We start from the raw sequence: 20,144 nt of genomic DNA, 5'->3' as shown, positions 1-20,144 counted from the left end.
AGAATTACATAATGTAATATATGTAAGATATTGAGCACTCAGTAAAAAAACAAAAATAGTAGAAGGGGAAAGTGAATAGAAGCTTGCTGGGAACAGAGCGAGGAAAGTAAATGAAAAGGTTCTTAGGCAAGACCACATTCTTCAGAGAATGGCAAGGTTTCATGGAAGAAGTTTCATGGGGAACAGTGGCGAGGAAGTAAGTTAATACAAATCTATCACACTAAATGTTTAGAGTTTATTTTTTGGTGTGCAGTCAGCCTTTGAGAACTTCTGTCTGCAAAAGAATTCTCTAATGATAATGTGGAAGATATGTTTCATTTTATTTTGTTAGGGATATATTTGTAATGATGTTTAAATATTATAATGCTTACTTTAAAGGATTTGCTGCTTTCCTAAGACTGATTTTATTACTCCTCATCCAACGTATTTTCTGTGGACATATCGGTGTTTGTAATGGAAGCGATGGAAAAAATCGATTTGAAATCTTTACATGAAATCCTTAAAAACACAGAATTTTTTATATAGACTAAAATCCATTATCATGTGCAGCCAGGATCAGATGACAGGGATTCAGCGGGAATTGTGAACACTTCAATTTGTAGCTTAATAAGGGAACAAAGACAGAAATGATATGTGATAGCTAAATGGATAATGGATAAAAAAATTTTTTTAGACAAAGATTTACCTTGGTGATACTTTGTTCCACTAGGTCAAAGCCAAATGTACAAAATAACTATTGTACCATAGATTGTAATAACTGATTTAACTGTATACTCAATTTAACTGTATACTCTTCAATCAACCATAAAAATAACATGTATGACTACACAGGCCATGTCCTCTGTCCACTGACACAGACATGACATATGGGAAATTGTAGCATTAAAATTTATATAAGTTCAGGGCCTCCCCTGGTAGCGCAGCGGTTGAGCGCTGGGCTGCGAAGCTGCCCGCAGTCTCTGCAGCTCTGGTTCGATCCCCGGCCACCAGAGAGGGTCCCACATGGCGCGACAGACCTCTCCTGCCACACCCGCTGCTCCCCTAAGCAGTGTATTTCGTCAGTCTGCCTGTTCTGTTCCTGCTTTGGCTCTGGTGAATTCTCTCACCCTCCCGCACTTCTGACTGTACCCAGTGCTTATATAAACAAATAAATAAATAAATGTTTTAAAAAAAAAAAGATATTCTTTTTAAAAAATTATATAAGTTCATTGCCTTGATTACATAACATAGAAAATAGTGTAATGTTAAATACCCTAGCCTAATGGGGATACATTACTGAATATTGACCTTTTCTACTTTAAGCGTTCACTACTGAAAAATTAAAAAATCCCAAATTATACTATTCACTACATCAAACTCCTATTTGGTTATAGTTATAATATCAAAAACCAGAGCCAAAGATCAAAGAATAAGAATGACAGCTATCTTTGCCTACATAGGCAAACCCATTTCACTTCTTACTATCCACCTCTTTGTATATCTTCTTAAATTAATTGTAGCGACAAATGTCTCAGATATGGAGTTAAACTCTAGAGAAAGTTAAGTTTTTGGCGGACTTACTATCTTTGTAAAAGAAATTGAAATATATCAAGGTGTTATTAATCCTCCTTTCTACAAAGTTCTATAGGAAATACAAAGATAATGTCTTAATTTAAAGAGAACTTGATCTCCGCTGCTAGACCTTTCTGGCAATCATTCACTCCAGGTTCTGACATCACAAAGGATCTTACCCTCTCTAAGAGCCCAGCCAGTCTGACAGCATTGCTCTCTAATATTTGGTATGTTTGCACATGCAGTTTCTTCCTCAATACGCCTCACACTTTGGCACAAATAGCCACTTGGCAAATTCGCTGCCATTGATAGACACTCAGTCAAGTGTCTCCTTCTCTGTGATATTTTCATAGGAGAACTCTACTTTTGTGTTTGTCATACCATGTCTGTCTTAGTCGGTTTTAGCTGCTTTAAGATTATATGTGGGCTGCATTGCTTATGAACAATGGAAATTAATTTCTCATTATTTTGAGACTGGTAAATCCAAGATCAAGTCACTGGCAGATATGGTATCTACTGAGAGCCAGATTCCTGGTTCACAAACAGCTCACTCTGTCCTCACATGGCAGAAGAGGTGACAGCTCTCTGCAGTCCTTTTTATATGGACTTTAATCCCATTCCTGAGGATTCTACCCTCATGACCTAATCACTTTCCAAAGGCCCTCATCTTCTAATATCATCACATTTGGAGTTAGGTTTTATTTTTTTAAACAAGATAAGTTTATTTAAACTCTTTTAAAATGTTTAGTGATATCCTAAATGTATATAGCATAATATCTTCAGTACACTTTTCTTCCCAGTCAAAATTAAACATTATTTAAAAGGCTTATCTCTTCTTGCCTTGTTTGTATCTCTGAGATACACTACTGAATACAAATAAGATTTAAATTACTCCCTCCCACATGAAAATTAAAATTAGCATCTAGGAAACAAAAAAAAAAGAAAAAATCAAAGCATAAAACTTTAGTCAGATGGAAACTTTTTCTTGTAGTGTATCCATCAGGAGCAATTAAATTACATTTTATTGGCATAAAGTTGTACTGCAATCTCCCAAAAACAGATAATGATAATCCAACTCAAATTCTTAAATAAGTACCACCACCCAAAAAAAAAAAAAATCATGTTCCTTTGTTCCTACAAAACTTTAAATATATGTGCAAAAGTTCATGTTTGCATTCTGATTTGATGAAGTGGTCAATAAAGGTTTTTCTTGTTTGTTTATTGCTTGTTTCTTATTTTAATCTTTGGAGAAGTTTGTAATTTCCAGTTATCACTATACATATAAATAGGATAAAACAATGATGAGATAAATTGAACAGTGAGTCATGTTTCTCCTTTTGATAGATTTAGGTTATACCAATTTGCCATAGCTTTCTTTCATTTAACAATGACTTGACAAATAATATATTAAAAAAAATAGTACCTGTGCACAATTTGGACTCTATTTAACAACAATAATAAAAATACAAAACTGGCTTATCTTTAAATATGGAACCTAATCCTGATTCATAAATATAGTCCTTCTTAGAAAATGGGTTTCAGAATGTCTTTCTATATCCCTGCAAACCTAGAATCATAACAAGTCATCTCCTTCCCTGTGGTCGACAAGCATCTACCTTGTTCTCTGACCACCATTTAACAAAAAGGCCGGAGGATTTCTCTGCTAGCTTCATGGCAGTAAAACAGCTAACAATAAAATCTTCATAGACATCTAACTTTGATCAATGATAATGCACCCAAGGAGAGACTGTACCTGGCCCAGCTGAACAAAGTAAAATGAAATCCTCTGCAAAAAGAGCCTTTTAAGAAGTTATAAATGCTAATTTTCCTTTATCTTGAAATTTTAACAGCTACCAGCTGTATCCTAGAGGGAGTTCCTGACTGACTAGTTTAATCAGGTCAGCAGAATATTGACCTTTTACTGTGCCACAGTCAGCATATTTGATCTGCACACACTTTTCTGTTACCAAACTATTTTTTCCTGGAGGAAAGTAACACTAATATTTTTTAAAACTAAAACTTTAGAGAGGTTGAGTATTTTTCTTCTTTTTTTGGCTTAAATGACAGAAATTTATTTTTCATTATGTTTTTGTCCAATTAACTTATTTTATTAAGATAATGGTTTACAACAGGGTCTAGTTTCATACCTCTTCAAATGTATGTTATCACACCTCATCCAGGATCAATGCACCATTAATTCTCCATCATAGTCTATTGAGCCCCTTCCCCCTCCCCCCGTTGCTTCTTACCCTCTAACCTCTCATTCTAGTTACCTCAGTTCTGCAGTTAGATTTCAAGGGTTTGTTTTGATTTTGTCTGTCCCTTTCCTTTGTTTCTTTATATTCTGTATGTCTGAGATCATCCAATATTTGTGCTCTACTTTCTGATATTTCAGTTACCATAATCCCCCCGCCCCAGCTCCATCCATACTGTTCCAAATAGCAAGATTTCATCTCTTCTTTTAATAGCTGAGTAGCATTACATTGTGTATGTATACCACATCTTAATCCACTGATCTGTCATCAGATACTTCCATTGTTTTGTTGTTTCCATATCTTGTCTGTTGTAAATAGTGATGCAATGAATGTAAGAATCATGTGCCCCTTCAAATTTCTGTTTTAGCATTCTTCAGGCAGACACCTAGGAGTGGAATTGCTGAATCATATGGTAGATCAATTTTTAACATTTTGACAAACCTCTATACTGTTTTCCACAGAAGCTGGACTAGTTTACATCCCACCAACAGTATACAAATAGTCCTTTTTCTCCACACCCTCCACACTTATTGTTTCTGGTCTTTGACTCAGCCATTCTAGCAAATTGTGTCATACCTGGGGAGGAAGTAACGGAACCCTCCATATTATAGTTGGTCACTCAAAATCCATAGTGACATCTGGGCTTGTGATTGGCCTCTAATGTCAGGTGGCAGTCTTGTAAGAATGAGTTCTTAACTTGTAGGATTCTATTTACCTGAAAATAATGTCATAATTGAATTGAAATGTATGATGCCCAGCTGGTGTCTATAAAGAGTTGGAGAATTGCTTTGTATAGGAAAACCACACACACACACTTGGAATCAAGAAGTATATAGTGAGTGATGAGTAGAGGAAGAAAACAAGGAATTTTCCCCATGCACCTATACTTAAGTCATTCTCCCAGGTTCTGCTTTGGGGGTAACCCAAACTAAGATAAGAGACAGTTACATTTTTACTCTGCATGTTTCCAAATAACATTAAGTTTCACAATGAGAACATATTCATGTTGGATCTGTGTCATTCAAAAAAATATTAGTAATTATTATCCTGGTCAAACCACAATAGGACCTGTGAAGTTGGAATATTATTTAAGGCTTTGTGTTTTGATTTACTAAGGGGAGTCCTGATAAATGATAATCAATGTCTTTACATCTTTCTAATCTCTAAAAATTTAAAGCTAAATTCCTAAAAATATTTCTAACTTATTCTGTTCTTAGCTTTTCACATTTGGAAATTGATAACATAGAATCATAAGAAAAGTTTCCTGATACAGAATTTTATAGGCTTATAGAACTATAAAAGTCTTCATCTGTATACTTTCTATCCCTCAAGGAGAGCATTAATGGGATTTATATGCCTCTTATTTCAAAATGTTTGAAGTTTCAGGCACTGTAATACTATTATTAAAGGATATTTAGAAATATTATCTCTTAAAAATATGTGAGTGCTAATCACCAAAAAGTATATGTGTACAGAGCTAGATATGCAATCCAAGGAATGACAGCAGCATACTCTCAACAATTGATTGCACTCAGGAAGTATCATTTCTTTCTACTCTAAACTGTTATTTAAAGAAGCAGGAAGTTGAGTGCATGGGCAAATGGGGAATATAAGCTTAGAAAAATAAAGAGTGATTTCTGGGGAATCTGATGCCATGATTTCTGGGGAATATGATGCCATACTGGAAAACTGGAGTAAGAAAAAACTGACAGCAGTATTACATGAGCAATTCAGAAAATAATTTGAGACACTAGTATAATCCACGTGCAAGTGTCATTGCATGAGTAAACCACAGAAACCCCAATGGATCAGCAAATGGATAGCTTTCACTGTAGTTGGTGCTGATAGGAAATAGAAGGAGGTTATTGATTAAATGATACGCAAAATAACCATTGAATGGTGGGATTATGAGTAATGGAAGTTTCTGATGTCAGAAGCTGACTATTCATCTAGTTCCATAGTAGAAAGTAAAATAAAATAAGATGCCTAAAAGGAGCTGCAGCAGGCATCTTTCTATAATTGAAGAATTATTTAGTCTGGATCATCTGCTCAGTAACAAAAGGGAATAAGTGTAGCCAGAACAATGGAAAATCATAAAGACATGGTAACCTATGTCTCCCTATCCTTCCAATCTTAATAGGGAGGAAACAGTTATTAAGACCAGAGCTACAGTGAAATAAGCCAGAAGGAAAAAGAAAAATATCACATGGTTTCACTTATAGCAGGAATATAGGGAAACCAAATAAGACATCAGTATAAAAAATAATAATAACAGTACAAAACACAACAAAGCAAAAACAGACAATTATAAGTCAGAGGCATCCTGCAGGGAGGAGGAGGGAGAGGAATCAGAGGGAGGGAGGAACACAGGGGACTGTGGTGATGTTACATGGGTGCCTTGGGGAAGGAAATTCTATGGGGACTCAATCTGAGGGGGTGAGGGGAAGCAAATATTGTCTAAAAATTTTTAAAAATGATAAATGTTAAATAAAAATAAAATAAATAAAAATAAATAAAAATTAAAAAAAAAAAAAGACCAGAGCTATACAGTACATTAGAATTATGTCTGACTGTCATTAATGTGGGATGTGTTATTTTCGGTCATATCTTTAAAATGCTGTATATCAAAATTTCTATTTTGATTTGATTAATAAATAGCTACTTTATTAATATCGCTGCATTATTTATCCATTTGATTAATAATGATAGATACTTGAAATACCCAGTACCCATAGACAAACAGTAGTCAAGATTCTAGTATTCAAATCCTAGATACTCATACTTGGTGAGTAGCATGGTATGTAAAAGATTCCCAAGCTGGGAATTTACAATATGCACTGAAAGTATAAGCCTAGGAACAGTGAGAAAGGACTCTGAATCTATCTTCAGGTTCTCTGCTTTTATAACCCTGTTAGTTCAGAATAATAAGTGAAAAATCCTTTCTCCAGCAGAAAATAGAAACAATCTTTTGATTCTGCTGAAATTGTATACTTAAAATGAATTGAAAAATGTATGAAAGCCTAGCATAATACATCTTGGCACCTTTCAAGAGGCTTCTTAAAGAAACATTCAGTCAGCAACTTCAAGGTCAGAGCAACATGACATAAAGTCAGAAAGAAAACTCTTTGGCGCCTAGGTAGTTTCTTTCCTTTTTTTTAAATATTTTTTTTAATTTTTTATATCATTGTTCATTTTTAAACAGTATTTGCTTCCCCCACCCCCTCAGGTGTAGTCCCCATAGAGTTTCCTTCACCAATGCACCCGTGCACCATCACCTCAGTCCCCTGTGCTCCTCCCTCCCTCCCTCTGATCCCTCTCCCTCCTCCTCCCCTGCAGGATGTCTCTGATTTATAATTGTCTGTTTTTGCTTTGTTGTGTTTTATACTGTTATTATTTTTTTACACCAATGTCTTATTTGGTTTCCTTATATTCCTGCTATAAGTGAAACCATCTGATATTTTTTTCTTTCTGGCTTATTTCACTGAGCATAATTCCTTCTAGTTTCATCCATGTTGCTGTGAATGTGTAGGGTAAGGTAAAATGTATCAGGCTTTTCTGCCCTCCCGCCATCAGGATAGATGAGGGAACCCTGTGATCCTGAATGCATGCCTGATGGCGGGCACCTGAAGTGGGTATACCTGCGCTAAGACTGTGCTTTTTTTTTAAGGGCGGTGTCATGGGGACGCCAAGAGAAGCCGAAAGAGAAGCCAAGAAAGAAGAAGCAGAAGCAGAGAACGCCAGAGAGCCCAGATAGAGTGCGGATTTGCTGGGGGCTGGGAGGACTGCCAGCCTCCCTGCCCCCCAGCACCCCTACCTGCCACGTACCCGCTGAACCCCAATAAAAACCTGCAAAACCACTGAGGACTCTGACTCCTCCTTTACCCGTTCTGCATGGGATCAGAAAACCTGCCCCGTGTCCAGTCCTGCCCCTTACAGAATGGCATGAGTTTATCTTTTTTGATTTCTGAATAATATTCCATTGTGTATATATACCACATCACCTTGATCCAGTCATCAATTTTTGGGCATTTGGGTTGTTTTCAGGTTTTACCTATTGTAAATAGTGCTGCAATATTGCTGCATAACAAACTTAGTGGCTTAACATGAAAACCATTTTATTTACTTCTAATTCTGTAGTTCAGAAACTTGAGCTGGGTTCAGTTGGAAGTTTCTTTTGCTGATCTTACTCTGATGCTGGTCACTCGTTGCAATCTTCTGGAGACAATTAGGAATGCATGGTCCCAGCTGACCTTTCTCAAAGGTCTGGGGCTTGCTGATGGCCTTAGGTGGGCTTCTATTGCTACATGGTTGTTCATCCTAAAGAAGATTGACAGGAGCTTTTTCACTTTTTATTTTTAAAGATTTATTTATTTATTTATACAAGCACTGGGTACAGTCAGAAGCGCAGGAGGGTGAGAGAATTCACCAGAGCCAGAGAAGGGAGCAGAACAGGCAGACTGATGAAGTACACTGCTGAGGGGAGCAGCGGGCAGCAGGAGAGGTCTGCGCACCATGTGGGACCCTCACCTGGCGGCGGGGGAACGAACCGGCACTGCAGAGGCTGCGGGCAGCTTTGCAACCCAGTGCTCAATGGCTGCGCCACCAGGAGGCCCAGCTTTTTCACATGTTGATGGCAGTTCCTAAAGGACAAGAGCAGAAGTCTCAAAGGTCTCTTGAAGGCTACACTCACAAAGTCCTGCAGTGTTACTTTCACTGAATTCTATTGGCAAAGGACAGCCTAGATTCAAGGGTGTGGAGAAAAGACCCTGATGAGAGAAGTGGCAAAGTCAAAGCTACAAAGGAACATTTGTACACAGATGAGAAGAACCCTTGCAGGTATCTTTATAAATAATTGCTGCCACTAGGAAGATGTCTTTCCCCTTGTAGGATAAATGATTGTCAGGCTTTTCTGCCCTACCACCATAGGATTGATGATGGATCCCTGCAGACCTGAATGCATGCCTGATGGCGGGCACCTGGAGTAGGGTGTGGGCATGCATAGGTAGGTCCACCTGGGCTGAAAGACTGGGCTTATAAGGGCGTCGTCACGGGGACGCCAGAGGAACAGTGGAAAAGCAGAGCAGAAGAGATGCAGAGATCATTAGAGAAAGCCAGAAAGCCCAGAAAGAGTGAAGATTCGCTAGGGGCTAGGAGGTCTGCCAGGCTCCTGAACCCTCCCCCCAACCCCCACCATGCCTGCCTGTTGTGAAACTGGTAAAATGTCAAATAAAACCCTGAAAAGCCACCAAGGGCTCCAGGACTCCTCCTTTACCTGTCTGCTGCAATCATAGAGATCCTGCTCTATGCCCTCCTGTCGCTACACCCCGTTAGGAGCTAGGGCAGAAACTGACAAGGCCACAAGAGAACTACATACAAGAACCCTCCAAGTTTATTTGCAGACTAGGCCCCTGAACACTTAAATACTAAAGTTAGGACAAACACCAACACAAACTAAAGCTCGGACAAACACCAACACAAACTAAAGCTCTTCTTACTCACCAAAAGATTGCCAATTCTGAAACAGTTTAGGGTATATGTATTTAACAATCAAATCATTTCCTAAGTATTTGTTTCCCTGAAGCACTTTTCTGACAATCTTGAGTGGCTAACTTCACATTGAGAATAAATTTATATTTTGCCTCCTTAGGGAAACCTTCCTTAACCACTCTAATTAAAGTTAACCTCCCCTATTTCACTATCACATTTTCTTCATAGCAATATCACTATCTAAAATTACGTTCATAATTGCTTACTTGTTTATGATGGTTCTCTCACTAGGATGTAAGCTCCATGAGATTTGAGATCCTAGTCATAACTCAGCATAGTAATATCTGTGAGGGATGAGAACTTGAAAAGGTAGCAAGGTGTAGGGCCAGCAAGGCACAGAGCAAGATCTCTATGATATGGGCAGATGGGTAAGGAGAGTCCTGGAGCCCTCGGTGGCTTTTCAGGCTTTTATTGAGCTTTTTAACACCATTTGTAGTGTGGCACCCAGGTACATGGCAGGCAGGGGGGCTGGGGATGGGGTGGTTGGCAGGGAGGCAGGGAGGCCAGGAGGCTGGCAGGCCTCCCAGCCCCCGATGAAATCTTCACTCTTTCTGGGCTCTCTGGCCTCTCTCAGGCTCTTATCTGTGCTTTGCTGCTGCTGCTGCTGCTCATTTTATCTGACAACCCGCTGATGCCACCCTAATAAGCCCAGTCTCTCAGCCCAGGTGTGCCCACCTATGCATGCCCACACCCTACTCCAGGTGCCCACCATCAGGCATACATGTAGGACCGCAGGGGTCTATCATTAATGCTAATGGCAGGCGGGTGGAAAATCCTGACAATTTCATTTACCCTATCAAGGTAAGGACAAGACAAGATGAAATGACTTCTCCACTAATATCCCAGCTTTGGCCCAAGTCTTAATCTCTACCATCAAGTACAAAGTAGATAGCATCATCTTATCCCTGGGCTTACTAAATTTTTTCCTGTACAAACATCCTGCTTGGTAGCTTAAAATCTGTAATAGCTTCATTTGTAATAGCAAAAGACTAAAATAGTCATTTGGATAGAACTCTAGATGAATAAATCACTATAGTAAAGTACTAAAATGTTGATCAAATATCAATAAAAAAATTCTGCTGTGTGCTGTTAATTAGAAATATTTTGGAAATATAAGAACTTAGTGATTGGGGTTGAGTGCAGCTCTGTGAAGATGTTCGCAGCCTCTGTAGCATGGGTTCGATTCCCGGCTGGCCAGGGAGATACCCCCATGGCGCGACAGACCTCTCCAGTCTCTCCTGCTGCTCCCCTCAGCAGTGCTTTTGGTCCATCTGCCTGTTCTGGCCCCTTCTGTCTCTAGTGAATCCTCTCAGCCTCCCATACCTCTGGCCTGTACCCCCACTCTTGTATAAATAAAATAAATCTTTAAAAAAGAAAAGGAACTTAGTGATTGAAAGTAAAATGGTAGAACAAGGTATATAAAGAAAACACAGAAGAAATGGGGTAAACATTAATTTAGGGAAAATTAACAAAAAATATGAGATTAAAAAATCATAGCATATTAATGATGGTTAACTTCATCAGGAAGATAAAATATTTCTAAAAGAATATACACCTAAAACTATAGATTAGAAATTTATTAAGCAAGATTTAACAGAATCCAAAAAGTGGAGAAATCTTCTAGCATAATAGATTTAAAATAGCATACTTAACAATTGCTACATCAAACAGAAAATTATAAGGATTGTGGTAAAAATGGCCACTTTCACCCTGGTATCTGAGGTTATTTTTCTTTCTTTAAAAAGGTATTTGGCTACCTAAAGTAAAGACTATTATTCCCAATTTTCCTGACTCCCAGATGTGATCAAGTGACCAAGTTCTTGCTAAAGAAAGTGTGAAGAAGTGGTAAGTACACCTTCTGGATCATGCCCTTAGAAAGAGAATAGGAGATGTCTAGGTCTGTCTTCTATCTAGCTGGTGGGAATGAAAATGTGAAGATAGGAACTAGAGATTAACCATGAGGTGGAGGTCATGTGTTGAGAAGGAGAGCAACAAAATAAAAGGGATGTGGTGCTGGACTCTAAACAGGTAAGATTGCTTATGTGACAACTGTTCTGTAAAAGCAAAGTAAATGCTATCTGGTTTAAGACACTATTATTTTGGGGTTTTGATCTGTCTTGATAAGAATGAACACAAAGTTATTCCCTGGAAGTCTAGGAACAGACCTAGCTGACATTTATTTGGAAGGTGCATGTCAAGATCTGCGAACGCACAAGGCAAACTGGAAATATAAGGGTTAATGACACATCATTTGATAAATCTCTCTCCTCAGCTATTCTGGCAGGTTTTCCACATGCTGACAAGGCATTCCCTCTTAATTACTTTGTTGTGAATGACTTCCAGATAGAGAACTGATCAGGAAGATTTGAAAACTAACCATCCTGAGCTTCTTAAAAATAAAAGTGTGAAAAAAAAATTAAACCTCAACTAAAGTATTTAAAAAAGAGAGAGAAAAGATACAGTTGATTAGAATAAATGATGGATTATGAGAGTAAAAAAATAGCATGCAGCTCAGAGATAAAAATAGGCATAAACACTAAGACAGTTTTGGAAACAAAGTAGAATGAAAGAGTTAGTTAAATTAGAATTTTTGGAAGAGGCAATTTAAGTAAGAAAAAGCAACATAAAAATGGCTAAGAATTTCCTTAAGTTGATGCAACAACTCAAATGTCACATTTAGGGAGCACAATTAATCCCAAGCAATATAAGTAAAGATAAATTCCCACATGGACACATTGAATATAGCTGAGCAGAGCAACAAAGACAGGAAGAACATCTTAAAAGCAACTAGAAAAAAAAGATAGATTGTCCATAATGTAGATATAATTAGATTGGCAGCTAGTTTCTTAAAAACAGTAATGAAAGCCAGAAAAATGGAGTAATATGCAATGGAAGTGATCTTCTAAGAATGGAAATGACACATACTCTCAAAAAATACAAAACCAAGAGGATTTATCATAAAAAGATCACTGAGCAAGCAAGTAAAAAGATCACTGATCACTACCTCTTACTGCACAGTAAGAGGAAGGTAAATAATTCTTGTACTGAAAAGGGCTTCTCAAGAAGGATATTGGAACTTTACTGAATTAGGACACTAGTGAGCCTCAGGGCCAGGTCTAAGGAAAGCTCTGTTTCTTTCTTTCAAGCTCTGTTTTCATTTACATATACAAGATTTTGCCAACAGGTTAAAAATCTTCCATCAGTAATACCTTTTTCTGCTTTCCAGGCAACACACTTAAAAAAAAAAAAAAAAAACTAACAATTTACTTAAATGTTACTATCTGGGTGAATTTTATGTTTTTGTAGTCCAAGGGACTTGCTTTTTGCTAACAAGTACATTTTGGGAACAGCTTGCTCTATCTGAATCAGAAAGCAGAGTAAAGCAGCAGTTAGATCAGCAGGATGAACAAATGTTGTAAATGGAAGAAAACACAGACAGATGGTTGAATCTGTATTAAATCACACTGAACTATTATGAAGGCAAGTAAGGGCATTAATTGTTCAAAGCATGCCCATGGTTAAATGGAGAGTTATTCAATATTTGCATTTGATCTTCTGATACCCTATACAGAAGTCCCACCAATATACATGCATGATGTCCTGAAAGATATGAAAGGATTTGGCATTTTACCCCCAAACCCATCATAGTTTCACATTTCAAGAGACGAGTCTTCAGTCCCCATGGGTGTTTTTGCTTGATGGCTTTTCCATTGACCAAAAGATGGGAGACATAAGAAATTTGAAGAGATTTGCTTACTGAAAAGTGAAGTCCTCATTACTTCAGTTGGTACCAAACGGCCTTCAATAATTGTCATCAAAATATGGTTACATTTTGCCTTTCACAGGCAAAATGTGAAAGGCAAAATTGTGAAGAGGTTAGTGATTTCTCCCACCTTTATGAATGAGAGTAAAATACTAATTGGTACATTACCCTGGCAAACTTCTTAACATCTACTATACCAAGATGTCATGGTAACATATTTTGGGACAATTTTCTAGCCATTTGGGGGGAAAAAAATTAGATCACTATCCCAGACCATAGACACAGAGAGTAAGATTCATGATTAATTATAAAATTAAAAATAAAAGTAAAAACATTCAGAATGAACAGTGATAGAATAATATTTTATTATTCTCTATATATGACTTTTTAGAATGAAACAAAATTGAGTAAAGCATTTTAAAATATTGAAAAATCCACTACATGAAATTGAAGCTTCTATTCAGTGAAAAACACAATAAGCAAAGTTAAAGTGACAAATGAAAACTGGGAAAAAGTTGCAACATATATATAATGGACAAATAAAGCCAGTATAGATTGTATTTAAGAACACAGGCTCAGGAATGAAATTACATGCATTCAAACACTAGCTACACCATATTCTAATCTTTTGACTTTAGGCAACATGCTTAACCTCTTTGGGTTTCCCATTTTTAATCTACAAAATGAAGATAATAAAATCTATTTATCTATGTTAGCTAGGAGTCATTATTATTGCCCATAATATATACATGGTTAATCAAATCAACAAGAAAAAGGCAACCAATCCACTAGATGCCCAGCATCAATAAAAACTTGTTACCTTTTCCACCTTATTTTAACAACTTCTTGGCACAATTTCAGTATTTCAAACTTTCCTAGTCCATGTCTGTCTGTCTGTCTGTCTCTCTTTCCATTTTATTTTATTTTTTTAAGATATATTTATTTATTTATTTATCTATTTATTTATTTATTTATTTGTTTTTTATAGAGGCATGCTTTATTTGTTTGCTGGTTTGTTTGTTTTGTTTATACATACACTGGGTACAGTCAGAAGTGCAGGAGGGTGAGAGAATTCACCAGAGCCAGAGCGGGGACCAGAGGAGGCAGAAGGACCGAAGGACACTGCTGAGGGGAGCAGTGGGCGTCAGGAGAGGTCTGCGCGCCATGTGGGACCCTCCTCCGGTGGCCGGGGAGCAGCCGGGGATCGAAACGGCGCCGCAGAGGCCGCGGGCAGTTTCGCAACCCAGCTCTCAACCGCTGCGCCACCGGGGAGGCCCATATATTTATTTATTTATACAAGCACTGGGTACAGTCAGAAGCACGGGAGGGTGAGAGAATTCATCAGTGCCAGAGCAGGGAGCAGAACAGACAGACTGACGAAATACACTGCTGAGGGGAGCAGCGGGCGGCAGGAGAGATCTGCACACCATGTGGGATCCTCTCTGGTGGCCAGGGATCGAACAGGTTCTACAGAGGCTGCGGGCAGCTTTGCAGCCCAGTGCTCAACCGCTGTGCCACTAGGGGAGGCCCTCTCCATTTTAAACAAGAAATTTATTTATACTTGACTTGAAGGGGAAATGAGTTCATTTCTTTTAGAATAATTTATCCCTACTTAAAGACAGATTGCTCTACATGTAATAGCTACATACAAAAATGTTATAAAATTGTCCTTGGTTTTATAATGATAAATGAAAAACATTAAAATTCTTCAGTTAAACAAGGTATGCAAGAATTTTTATGTTGTTCCCTCTTTTCTGTTAGTGAGAGCAAAATAACATATTGGAATATAAAGATAACTGAAGGAGCATAGCACTAATGGAAAAAAGGGGGTATTTTTACAGAATCAATATTTTCCCCCATCCCATCTCCATTTGATGTCAATGTCAAATTACCATTGGCCATTTTGTTAAAAAAATCAATATGCTTCTGCATATATGCCAGTTATTCATGTACAGTAAAGGAATGTGGAAGGAGAAAATGAAAGAATAGAGAAAATTGCGCCATAGGACTTGGGATTTATGGAACTGAATTGCAGGCTTTCTAACTGAGAATTTCTTCTTGATCAGGAAGAACAGAGTTCTGGAGTAAAGTAGTAGGTTCCCTCTTTAGTAAACACCCCCTGTGTACTGCTGCAGGAACCCATCAATTGTATCTTCATCCCCCATTTCTAATGGTGCACGTATGTCTGTTTCATTGATTGGCAGCTCATCAAATCTGAGTGTGAAATGCCTCACTGACAAATCCTGTGGCTTACAACAGGATTTCATTAGTTTACTAAGAGGTGTGCACCTCCTAATCTTAAGCTGCACCACAGAACCATCCTGACCCACCACCTTCAAATTAATATGCTCATTGTTCTCAGTCTTGGTTCCTTCCTTGGGCATTTCATCAACCATGAGGAGCGCCAGAGTCTCTTCGGCTGCTGCTACACCAAAGAGCTACCAGCTCCACCAAATGCACACACAAGCAGCTCTATAGTCTCTTTAAATTGACTTTATAATTCTTTGTCCCAAACTTTATTGTCATTGATACCTCATTCTGAAAATTCTCCATCCAGTCTTTGCAAGGAAAATACTGCTCATATTTTAAATCCTAACTTCATAGAGTTTCAATGTACTAATTAGTCTGCCAAATGGTGCATTCTTACTCATTCTGAAATGGTGCATTCTTACTTATTCTGAAATTATAGTGCCTATACTACTACTTTCTGTACAAAATCAATCCTGGGTTTGTCCTTTTAGTATAATGTGTTACATGTTATAGAATTTTATAGATTTTGACAGGCTAAGATATAGTCTACTTCTATATCTTCACAGTGCATACAAGTACTCATTTACAAATGTTTATTTTTTATGTTTGTTTTCCATAATTTAGATCTGCTTCAGGGCAATTAGTGAAAAGATACATGGAATCCTCACACTCAATGTGTGTACCCCATCCCTATGCATATATAGAGAAAGAAATAAGTATTTTTCAAACAGTACATAGTACCTTTCTTTACTTACATTTAACAATAAATACATGAGATATGATCTGAGCTGTTTTGAAAGGCTTCCATATAAAGTTTAGACTGAAGCAAGAATGAGTAGAAGAATGAAGGAGACAATTTGAGTGATATAGGTGAGAGAGGATGACGGTTTGAGAAGGATGGTAGCAGAGAAGGTTGAGAGAGGGAATCAAATTTTGGATACATTTTGAAGGTAGAGGCAGTGAATTAATTTGCCTGAGAGAAAGGGCTGGAGGATGATTCTACTCCTGCTATATAGCAGATCTCAGAGAGTAACCTGTCCAGCTATGAGCAGGAGAGTAGAGGACTGCCAAGCAATGGTTTCCAAATCGAACGGGCAGAATATTTGGCATGGACATTTGAAAGTTATATTATTAGGCACATAACAGATATAATGGAGCAAGTAAAAAAATAAAGGTAGATAGAAAATTAAGAAACAAATCAGGTAATTATTAGTCTTGAGAAAAAATGAGTTTGTACAAAAAAGTATATGAGCATAGATTTACCTTAGTTTTACAGGAAACAATATTTTTTATGAGATTAACAATGTAAAAACAGACCAATTGATTTAGAAAAAAATTTGTGATATAACTACCAGAGGTATGAGTGCAGGGGAGAAACTGAGAAAAACTAAAGATGTCCTCTTTTACTATAATAGCAAATCAATTGATGAAGTAGAAAATTATCAAATCAAGAAATAGGATTATAAACAGTTCAGTTGATGTGGTGATAAATACAGAGGAAATCACTAAAATTAGTGGAAAATATAGGCTATAGGGTAAGGATTCTTAAGTTTTAACAAGAGGAAGACTCACATTTTACTGGAACTTACCCCCAGAGATCCTGATTGAATAGGTGAGGGTGGATCACCCATAAATCTGTATTTTTAACTAGTTCACTGATAATGCCAAAGCTGTTGGTCCGAGGTCCAGATTTTGAGAAGTACTATAGAAAGCAGAATGAAAGTTTGCGTTAGAGGAGAAAAAAATAAAAACAACTTTTGTCATTATATTTATTTATTTTTTAAATTTTTTAAAGATTTATTTATTTATTTATACAAGAATCTGGGTATAGGCCAGATGCACGGGAGGGTGAGAGGATTCACCAGAGACAGAGCAGGGAGCAGAACAGGCACTCTGATGAAATACACTGCTGAGGGGAGCAGCGGGCAAGACAGGAGAGGTCTGCCCCACCATGTGGGTTGCTCCGCGGCCGGCGGGGATGAACTGGCACTGCAGAGGCTGCGGACAGCTTCACAGCACAGCGCTCAACCACCTGTGCCACCAGGGGAGGCCCTCATTATATTCATTTTAGTGCAGCTATCCTCGAACTTAGCATCGATGCTCGTTGGAATCACCCAAGGAGATTTAAAACCCATCTCCAGAACGGTGATGTGATTGATCTGGGGTACAGTCTGAGGTTGTAACAACTCTCCAGGTGATTTCAATGTGAGATTAAGATGGAGAATCACTTTTTAGTACAATTTTATTTTTAACTACATGCATAAATTACTTTGATTTTTAATATAAGTTTACCATCTGTAGAATGTGCATGGGAGTAGGAAGAATGCAAAACTAAAAGTTAGGTGAGGGATTATGTCTGTCTGGTGCGATCCTTTGTCATGAGCCAGCTTTGTCCTTGGGAAAGTCACCAAATCTCTGTGGGCTTTAGTGAACTCATATGTAAATCGGATACTGGACTAGTTATTCTCAAATACTCTTTCCAACTTCATGTTGTAGGACTGTATTGCCCTATGTTATAAATCTGAAATTTCAAAAAGTATTCAAGTTCACTGGATACTTATGACAGTGTTTAGTATGATATTAACAATGACTATTATCATTTAGGAAACTAATAAATATTTCCATTATGTCTTTAACTAATATCAGTTTTCATATATATATGTATATATATATATATATATATAAAATTTCCCAATTACTTATTTATTGTACTCAGTACAATCAATTCACCCTGAGAAATAAAGGTGAAAACAGTTGAGATGACTTTATTCTTGATGGCGGAGCAGAGCATTGACGTCATTTCTCCAAAACATCATCTGCTAAATTGTATCCAAGGCTATAACAAAATAATCCACCCTTGAGTTACTGGGAGTTAATTTCCTAATAGTGATCATGAACAAACCCTGATATTTCTGCTGGTTGCATATCTCCTTCTACAAGCAGCACCTACTTGTAAGATGTCTGCCCCTGGCTAATTTTCAGGATGCAGTATGTGGTTGTAAATTCAGACAAAACAAAGTAATTGATTAAAGTGGTAGTTAAGCTCCTTAGTGACTTTACATTCCTGGAAGGTCTTATCTTGATTACTCTAGAAGCTTAGTATAATTGTGCTGTCAATTCTCAATCATGAATAGTAACAGGGGGGAGATTTGCAGAATGAGGATTGATATAGATAACCCAGGGATTTTATATTGATTTTAGAATGTATTATATAGAGGGAACCTCTAATATGCCTTCATAATTATGTTTTCTTTAGAATAATTTAAAATCAGCTTTTGTTTCTTGAATCAATAGAGATAATTGTTATTATGTAATTAGTCTGAAAAAAATCAGTTGCCCATAACTACAGATAGATTGTGAAGAGTAAGCTGTTTACATAAATGATCTGGTCTGTATGCACATGTGTTTGCCCATAACTTTGACCTCCTATCATTTATGGAACTTTTTTGCCCAGAGGAAAATCAGAAACCATAGTAATCCAGCGCTGAAACAACAGTGAATTCTAAAATGAAACCAGGTCAGAACAATATGCCATAATTGTACAGGTGGTTAAAAATGAACTGAGAAGTCACCATCTGGTGGGAGGCATCTTAGGGAAGCAGCTACCTTCTATTGGACATAAATAGAATGCTAGCTTGCTGAGCTATTTATTCTTAGATGGTTGCTATCATGTTTTGCTCTCCCACTGAAATGTGCCCATCTTAGGATCTCATGCTTTTAGAATGGAAGCTCGTAGCTAACTCTGAGCTAGTCTAATCAATTATTTTGTGTTACTTTAGACATTGTAGGAGATGATGCCCTCTCTCAGCCCCTTAGTCCACCTTAACTTTCCAGGTAAAATATGGATGTGTTATTAGAAGTTAGTGCCCTTTTTTCTACTATACTAGAAAGACAAATTGAGAAATTTCAGGTAAGCTGAGAAATTTCAGGTAAGCTGAGAGAGCTGCTCAGCACCAAGAAGACAGACTGGTGGGCTAACAGGATCTTGTAATCACTGCAATCACAGGATCTATGTATAAGGACTAAAAATTACACATCTACTTTTAGAAAGCAGTTTATATGGGAGTGGAGATACCAGCTCTGTTTTCTTGCAGAAAAACATTGAATGTCGTTCAAAATCACTTGAAACACATTTAAATAATATTAAAAAGTAAAGTGCATCATACAACAATGCTAACTCATATTTGAATAGTGTTTTACAAGTGCATACACAAAAGTTATCTTATTCTCCTTAAAGGCATGTTAGATAGGTAAAGTAAGTAAAATCCCTATTTTACACATGAAGAAACTGAGATTTGAAGAGATTAAATGGAGCACCAGCAATGGTGGATTAGCTAGTACGTGGTGAAAAGAGGGAGGGAAAGGACATGCATTCAGTTGACTGTAACAACTACTATTGTTGAACACATTATGTTCCAGTCATATGCTAAGCATTTGCAAAGAAATTAGTGCATTATAAAAATATTACAATGTTTGTGCGTTTTCCCCTTTGTTTTAGTTTTCTTTCATAATTGAATTTCTTTCTTTTCCTCCTATTATATTTAATTTCTCGCACAGATGTAGTCCCCATAGTTAAAAAATTAGTTTCTTAAAGTCCACAGATGAATATCTACTAACAAGGGAAATAAAAAATAGATGCACAAAATTTAATTCAGCAAACATTTTAGAGTAGACAATGATGATGATAACCACCATTTACTGAACAGTTACTATTTGTCAGACACTGAGCCCAGCATTTAGATTTATGCCCTCTCTCACTTCTATTTATTTATTATTAT

The 20,144-nt window shown here is 37.3% G+C and overlaps 1 protein-coding gene across 1 annotated transcript; it reads right to left on the bottom strand.

Moving 5' to 3' along the window:
- Nucleotides 1-15,058: 15,058 nt before the first annotated feature.
- LOC119247516 (small ubiquitin-related modifier 2-like) lies at nt 15,059-16,049 on the bottom strand. The gene has a single exon (XM_037514001.2). It carries the CDS (start codon nt 15,510-15,512, stop codon nt 15,222-15,224), a length of 291 nt encoding a protein of 96 aa, XP_037369898.1. The 5' UTR covers nt 15,513-16,049; the 3' UTR covers nt 15,059-15,221.
- Between the last annotated feature and the right edge of the window lie 4,095 nt (nt 16,050-20,144).

Source organism: Talpa occidentalis, unplaced genomic scaffold (assembly GCF_014898055.3).
Source record: "Talpa occidentalis isolate TD23 unplaced genomic scaffold, MPIMG_talOcc4v2.1 talOcc4.16, whole genome shotgun sequence".
In the NCBI taxonomy this organism is placed as follows: domain Eukaryota; kingdom Metazoa; phylum Chordata; class Mammalia; order Eulipotyphla; family Talpidae; genus Talpa; species Talpa occidentalis.
The sequence above is the reverse complement of the archived record's forward strand: the minus strand, read 5'-3'. Positions and strand labels throughout refer to the sequence as shown.

What these genes read in the sequence shown, in the direction of transcription:
- LOC119247516 (XM_037514001.2), bottom strand. Translation starts at nt 15,512, where the DNA reads ATGGTTGATGAAATGCCCAAGGAAGGAACCAAGACTGAGAACAATGAG.